At 43.7% G+C, this 8,177-nt stretch overlaps 1 protein-coding gene across 1 annotated transcript; it reads left to right on the top strand.

Annotated features, from left to right (window-relative positions):
* The first annotated feature begins 1,626 nt into the window (after positions 1–1,626).
* On the top strand, positions 1,627–4,022 carry LOC109407533 (UDP-glucose 4-epimerase). Its single transcript, XM_019680599.3, has 5 exons — positions 1,627–2,020; positions 2,088–2,353; positions 2,887–3,012; positions 3,069–3,607; positions 3,671–4,022. The coding sequence occupies exons 2-5, from the start codon at positions 2,114–2,116 to the stop codon at positions 3,819–3,821; spliced, it is 1,056 nt and encodes a 351-aa protein (XP_019536144.2). The 5' UTR covers positions 1,627–2,020; positions 2,088–2,113; the 3' UTR covers positions 3,822–4,022.
* Positions 4,023–8,177: the final 4,155 nt, after the last annotated feature.

Raw genomic sequence — 8,177 nt, 5'->3', positions numbered from 1 at the left:
ACTGTAGAAACATATTCATAATGGCAAAAAATCATGACAAAAATAACTATAAGCTCAACAGCCTAAACAACTATCAAAAATATATAATATTTTACTTAACATTACAAAAATCTGGTCCGTGTTACGAGGATAGGAAAGGATGTGATGATATGATACCTACTTTATGAAAGGCCAGCGACTCACCGGCGCCCCCATAGGTGTCAAGGAGTTGGGTATTTGGAATGGGTTGATTTGGGGTTCACTATAAGCGAGTGATACGACAAGACTTTGTGAGTGTATTTGAAGAGTATATGCAGATGTGTTCATGTGAGTGTAAGTGTTTCAGTATGTTTAAACATCAACGTTGGGAGTGACGTAGCTAAAAAGGTTTTGTCACTCCTTGGGCCATCTTGCTTCAGGGATGGGGCACAGGCATTTACACTGTGTCCTGGCTAACAAGCCTAGGCCATTGCTCGCTCGTTTGTGATGCTTTTATGATGTTCTGAAAAACTGAAAAACAACGGTGATGGTTTAAGCTTTTATATTGATGTTTCAGTACGAGCAGTGTGTGGATGATTGGGAATGATACTTAGTAGCGTCGCTCACGAGTGGAGCTCGTGGTCAATTCTCACAACATGGCATTGAAAACGACCGTCGCAGTTACTCAATTTCGGCTGAAAAACAGGCACTGAGACTGATACTTAGCAGCCATGGCTTCCAGTATGCAATCTACGAATTACTCCGTTACCAAGCAAATCCTATAAGTCTAAATACCTACTGATAAATTCTGCGTTTGCAATGTAACCAATGGCAGTTTTTCAATACGCTGTTTTTTCGCTCTTTTTTGTCCACTGTTTCAGCGGTTAAGATGGATTAAGAGATGCTTTTTTCATGTGATGAGCCATACATTTCCGCTCTAAAGTGAAATCAATTCACATTCATTAAATATTCAAACATTCAAACTATATTTAGGCTAGAAATGCTGCTTTTACTGTTTCAATATTACAAATTAAATTTAAATTTTCATTTAACGTATGGATTTTGTATTCATATTGACTGATTTCACTTCAGTAACTCCTAACGATTATTTTAAATGGAAGCTGGCAGCGTTTACGACAACATAATTCCAATTTCCATTACCCTTGATATGTAAAATCGATTCAAACCTCTAGTTAGTGATGCAGAAACAAATTTGGAAATTGTCTCCACTTTAAAGAAAATGCTTCAAACTGTGTTCTGTATTGTTAAAGTATCGATGAATTGCAAAGTTATAAAATCCGAAACAGTTTACACTAGTATCTAACATCTAAATCTTCTATCAATATCAGTCCACATATGTTTGTAAAAAAAAAAAACAAAAAAAAACAATCGACTGGCACCACTGATCCCAGTATTCTACCCCGACCACGTGCAAGCGCAGGCGCACAAACCCAGCAAAATCTACCTCCATACTTACCCGCCTTTCCGTCACAACGTCCGAAGCGATTCATAAATCCATCCATAAGATGCTACTAAATATCGGAGAATCAGAAAATTTCAAACGTCATCATCGGTTTTGTTTGTTTATCCCGTAGTTCGAAATGTGCTGATGCTGCTGCTGCTACGTCGTATATCCGTAGGTACCTAGTACTTGAACCAGGAACTTAAACTATTCCCACGACACGAAAAAAAAGTATGATTGTGGGAGCGGTCTCTGGTCTGTTTTTGAGTTGAGCGGTCGTGTTCGTTTTCGTCTAGTTAGCAGTTTTTTTTTTTTGGAGTTTTGTACGCCGGCTGTTATCAACGAAACAACAAGGGAAAACAATAACTGGCATTTGTTTCGGTGGCAAACAGTGCTTGTAGGAACAAGGCTGTCGGACAGCCGGGTGATCGTCGTCATCATCATCAGTTTTGTTTTATTATTATTTTTGACGGCCTGTTTGTGATAAGATAGGCAGTGAATGCGAGCGATAGCGTGCTGCAATGAGTCAAGGGTTGATACGTGTCGTCTGATTATTCATTCTTGGATGTTCTGATCGCGCAGGCTGTGCTTTTGATTCTGGTAAGTAAAGGTGATAATCTATCTAGTAGGCTGATAGTATGAATTAGGGGTAATTTTCTATTTTTAGCTTTGTTGGCTTAGTGGAGAGTAATAATGTCTCTGAGCATCCTAGTAACCGGCGGAGCAGGGTTCGTTGGCTCGCATACTGTTCTGGAACTGTTGAATGCTAGACATCGGGTCATTTGTGTGGACAATTTGTGTAATGCCTTTGGAGCGGTGGATGCTAAGTTGCCGGAATCACTGAAACGGGTACAGGAACTGACGGGAAGGAACGTTACATTCTATGATGTGGATATTCGTGATAAGAATGGGCTGAGAGAAGTTTTTAAGAAGGTAAGTGATTGCTAGCAAACGTGACAACACGTTCACGTGTTCATAAGTTCTCGACTGATAACAATGATCATGATCGTTCAATAGTTTACATAGCCATTAACACAGTTTTCCAACGAATGGAATTTGCTTGGCTTATTAGTTTGTGATACTGCATGTTGTTATCAGTCAACAACTTCATACATTGCATGATTGTTTTTCTGCTGGAATTCAAAATTGCAGGCCTGGTAACGAGTAACTTTTTTGTTTTTTTCTTGCATCTTTTATTTTGTAAAAATACTTTAATGATTTTGTCATTATAATTTCGCTTAAGTTCCGCCAGACATTTTTTGTAGAACAATCATAAGTTTTGTCTTATGTTTTATCAGAATACGAGACTTCGTTAGGTCGCGTAGTGACGCAGTAATTCGCAAATTGAAAACTGATGAATGATTGTAAGCTCAGTCTCTATTATTTTGTCGCCTAATCGCTACCAGCCCTGGAATTACATAGGTGGAAAGGGACATTGATGGATTTGATTTTTGTTTTGTTTTTAGCACCAAATCGATTGTGTGGCACATTTCGCTGCCCTGAAAGCAGTTGGCGAATCATGCCGAATACCGCTGCAATACTATCAAAACAACATTACCGGTACCAGCGTGCTGCTGGAAGTAATGGCCGAGGTACTTACGATAACGAGTTTCCGATTTGATATCCGCTAACAATGTGTTACTTTCAGAGTAATGTATTCAAATTTGTGTACAGTTCTAGTGCTACAGTGTATGGAGAACCGCAAAAGCTTCCACTAGATGAGAAGCATCCAACGGGTAATTGCACCAATCCTTATGGCAAGAGCAAATATTTCACCGAGGAGATATTGAAGGACCTCTGCGAGTCGGATCCTCGGTGGTCGGTGATATCGCTGCGATACTTCAACCCGGTCGGAGCGCACAAGTCCGGCCGTATCGGCGAAGATCCCAATGGAGAACCGAACAATCTGATGCCGTACATTTCTCAGGTGGCCGTTGGTCGTAGACCTTGTCTGAAGGTATTCGGTAACAATTACGACACCCCAGATGGGACAGGTGTTCGCGATTACATCCACATAGTTGATTTGGCCGAGGGACATGTCTGCGCTCTCGATAAGCTGGCGCGTGGTGATCTGAAAGGATTTGTGGTGTACAATCTTGGCACCGGATGCGGGTACTCGGTGCTGGACGTGGTAGAAGCATTCTCCAAGGCGTCCGGCAAGGAAGTGAAGTATGAAATCGTTGATAGGTGAGTACCTGTTGTTCTAAGCTTATCGAAAACCAGCTTCTAATTATTGTCAATTTCTTATAGGAGACCCGGTGACGTCGCCACAAGCTATGCGGATGTTACGCTGGCAGCCAAAGAACTGGGCTGGAAGGCCAAGCGTGGTCTGAAGGAAATGTGCGAGGATACCTGGAACTGGCAAAGGCTCAATCCGAACGGATTTTCCGGGGCTAATTGAAGTGGGGGTTTTTTGGATTACATTGGATTACCACATTATGGGTATGCTTTTAGTAAAAATAACTGCTGCATTTGACGCTAGCTTTTCCTGAACGAACGATTGCCATAGATAATATATTCCGTAGGTAGAATAAATTGGACCAAATGAAACATGTCAATGTTGTAAAAGCACAAAAGGTGCAAATAAATGAAAATCTACTCATTTTTTAAGCACTTATGATTTACGAAAGAATGCTATGAATAAAAAGATATGCGAAGTTTTTATACAATTGTCAATTGTGCGCGGCAGAAAACTGCGTCAGTATTCGCCATGTACTACACCATTTTCAATAGTCCAAGTAGAACCTTGGAGTCTCAAGTTGGCCTAGTGGTAAGGCTATGGATCGCCAATCCGGAGACGGCGGGTTCGATTCCCGATCCGGTCGGGACATTTTTTTTTCGACTCCCTGGGCATAGTGTATCATTGTACTTGTCTCACAATATTCAAATTCATCCAATAACAGGCAAAGAAAGCCCTTCAATTAATAACTGTGGAAGTGCACAAAGAACACTATGTTGAAGCGAGGCAGGCCAAGTCCCATTGGGGACGTCGAGCCATAAAGAAGAAGAAGAACCTTTAAAAGCGTCCAATAGTTTAGCTTGTAACAATTGACTAAAACACTCAATAAATCCCTAGTTTTTCCTACAAAGTTCAATTTATATTTACACTCCACGATAGTACTAGCCAGTAGACTGTGCACTGCACACCTTGCTCGCGTAGCCCCTCAACTTAGCCAGTAGCAAGCTGACCCTGAAACCTAGCTCGAGAGGTCTCTTGTTACTGAGAGATTGCCCAGTTCATTAAAAAGTTACAGATATGGCCTCCCCCGGTGCGGTTGGTGAACTCCACCGGATCCGCCCTAGAAGCTGGATCGCAGAGAAGTCAATAGCGGACGTAGCCTTAAAAAGGCTCTTCCAGAAGAGCGCGAACCTTCAAGGCTTCAGGGCCACTTCTGTAAAAAGACTATGTGAGAAGTACCGACAAACGAAAAGTATCTACACTGACGGCTCTAAAAAGTACGAGTTGGTTGGCTTCGGCATACACATCAAGGACTACGACGAGTTCCACCGACTCCTGTGCTCGGTGAACTAAGCCAAGGCGCAACGATATCGCGAACCATTGATAACCCCCGCTCTGTCCCTCTACGAATCGTGTCGGATTCGGCCAGTGTACTCGACGCTTTGCAGACCCCTAGAAATAAGCATTATTTTGTCCTGGAGATTCAGGAGTTGCTGAACAAATGCCGAAATGAGGTCGCCTTGATGTGGGGTCGGGTTACTATGGCATCAAGGGGAACGTAGAAGCTGACAGCCTGGCTTCCCTCGGCCGTGACGGAGGACTCCTCGTCCCAAAGTTAACAGGGGACACCCACTGCTCCAAGACCAACTGTGGATATACAACGTCAACAACTACAAAATGAACTCCATATGCCACAGCAGTCACGCAGTTTCGTTGGGCAGACCCCATGTCCCAGCACCGAATACCAATTCTGCGGAATTCCTATCAGCTGACAAGTACAGTAAGCATCCTAAACCAGGATATTTTGCCACAGTACGGGGAGGCCGTACAGAACCTCGAGGATCTGCAGTTTACTGTGTATGGCTGTTGTCAAGACGCTTTGATTGCGGGCGGACGCGCCCTCAATCAGACGGTGAAGATCGTACAAGTCCCAATACACAAAAAACTCACGTGGATGCGACGTTTGGAGAATCGGATCGCCACATTGCGGACCAATATTGGTCTTGCTCGATTAACACAGTACAAGCAGTGGAATCGGCCAACGAGTCTAGTTGGTTATGTTGCTGAAATTGTGAAGGCCGTACATATCCGAGATTTCACAGAATTCAACATTACGGAGATCTTCGACACCCATGTACAGAAATTGAATGCTCTTGCGAAACTATTGCAGTGTTATAGAGAATGTTCGAAGCGGAAAGAACAAAACCGGATGTTCAACATTAACGAAAGGGAGTTCTACAACTGCATCCGCAACGACAAGTCTGATCATGGACGGACAAGGTCTTCCGGAGATTGGCGACGTCACATAGTTCTGAGCCAATCCTTGGGAAAAGCCTGTTCATCACAGCGACGGCAGAAAAAGAGCGACAGCGTATGGAGTTTGAGACATGACTGCGTTCGTAGTAATCGCCCAGGATATACGTGAGGCTACCCGGTTACCAGAAATTGGGCTGTACCAGACCCCACGCAGCTACCAAAGTTCATTGCCAGGAGAATCACATATCTTCTGCCAAAGGACCAAAACATTGCTGATTCAACCGTACAGACCAGTGCAGACCAATAGCGTGCCTTTTCGAGTCTGTACAAAGTGCTGGCGTCGGAAATAGCGAGGAGTATACAAACCCACTGCGATACCAACAACGTGATGACCGATAAACAAAAAGGTTATCACAAAGAGATTCAAGGCTGTAAAGATCAGGTCGTCATAGATGCAGTCATTGTGGGTCAAACAACCGAAAAGCAGAGGAATCTGAGCATGGAGTACATCGACTACTGAGGTACAAGGTTGTACAAGGTAGACGGGAACGTCATCTGGCTGATGCAACACGCTATAGGGATGTGGAGCACATTCCTACAAATTACCGCCGGAACAGCTGCATTGCGGTCAAGAACTATTATCATCAGGAGGTGGATATTTAAAGTCGTCCGCTATGGTTCTGCCTTGCAATGAACCCCATCAGCAGAGCACTCAACCAAAGCAACTATGGTTACAAACTTTATGGACAACCTGAAGCTGTTTGCGGAATCAGTGTAGAGGCTGTTGCAGCTTGTTTCGGTGTTCAGCAACGACATCCGGATGGAAATTGAAAATACTGTCAGTCAGTTCATCTTTTCCGGGGTCAAGTAGTGGACGCCAGCTGTTTCCACGTCAACGAACAGAAGGAGATTCGGAATGTTGTTGAAAGCGAAGCGTTCAAATACCTCGGCTTCCTGCGGAAACTCAGAGGTTTTCGCCACACAGCGATCAAGAAAGAACTGCAGGACATGTTCTTGCATCGCGTCAGCCGGCAAGATGAAGGCGATTAACACGTTTGCTGTGCCCTTGATGACCTACAGCTTTGGGTGGTAAAGTGGACCAAGACCCGAAGTAGACCCGGAACAAGCAGCTGTGGGCATATTTTATAGAAAGCCAGGGCCGTCATGAAATGTACCGCATGTGAAGTTGATCACGGTTACAGCGCCCTGCATCTGATGCAGGAGGATTACCAGCTGAACTGCGACACCGACATCAAGACCATTGACGAGATGATCGTAGCGTGGAATCAGAAGGAACTGCATGAGACGCGCCCTCGTCAACTGGAGGTCGAGCACATCTTTAAGACGGCGTTGAACGCATGGCTGGTGCGGGGTGACCTCTTCTTGGAAGCCAGGAACGGGTAACTCCGACGAAGAATTACCGGCGGTACATATTGCACAAAAACGTGGAGGACCGCTGCAGAAAGTGCAATTCGGTAAGAGAAACGATCGAGCATGTTGTTGCACGCTGTTCAGTGTTAGCTGAATAAGCCATCTCGATCGTCAAAAGTTGCCAAGATTGTGCGAATTCTAAACATTTGGTGAAATTGTAGGGACATTACTCATGGGACCGATGGTGATGGAGCTCTACTATGTGCTCGTCGCTGAAGTAAATCTGTAACCAATAAGTTCATGGTAAAATAAAAGGACGAAAACTAGATACGATGATGGGTAGGTCATTCGTTGAGAATGCCTCATTAATATCCAAACAAGGTTACACAAGTAGGCGTTTAACAAGGCGAAGACAACGTATTTCAATCTGCCCTTTCAAATGGAGGATAATCATTGTGCTGAATCATGGAGCAATAGACGTCATAAAAGAGAGCAACGGACTAAAACAACTCTATTAGGGCAAATTTCTTCACCCTGGCTTAGCGTTACCGGCAAAGCCGAGATGAAGAAATCGACCCTTAGTGCCACAATAGAATTGACATTGACAAACAACCCGAGATGAACTAGCCTAGGGTTAAAAATCTCGTTAATACAGATAAAAAAAAATAAAAATAAATTGACAAACAAGAGCCAAATAAGACACTCAAGCAACGTTTAGTATGTTTGATTCTATTTTTCATAACATAAATACCGAAGAATTTCCCACGATAAAAACAACACACCCACTTAACGGTCACATTGAATTCGCTTCCCAGCAGCACATTCTCTCATCGACCACCAGAGGTAGCGCCCATCGTTCTCAGCCGATCGGCAAGAAAATTACAGCCAACCCCACCCCCATTCAAGCGAGCAAACGTTGATGCGCTGAATGTGTGAATGTGACCAGCAAGA

Source organism: Aedes albopictus, chromosome 3 (genome assembly GCF_035046485.1).
Source record: "Aedes albopictus strain Foshan chromosome 3, AalbF5, whole genome shotgun sequence".
NCBI lineage: Eukaryota > Metazoa > Arthropoda > Insecta > Diptera > Culicidae > Aedes > Aedes albopictus.
The sequence above is the reverse complement of the archived record's forward strand: the minus strand, read 5'-3'. Positions and strand labels throughout refer to the sequence as shown.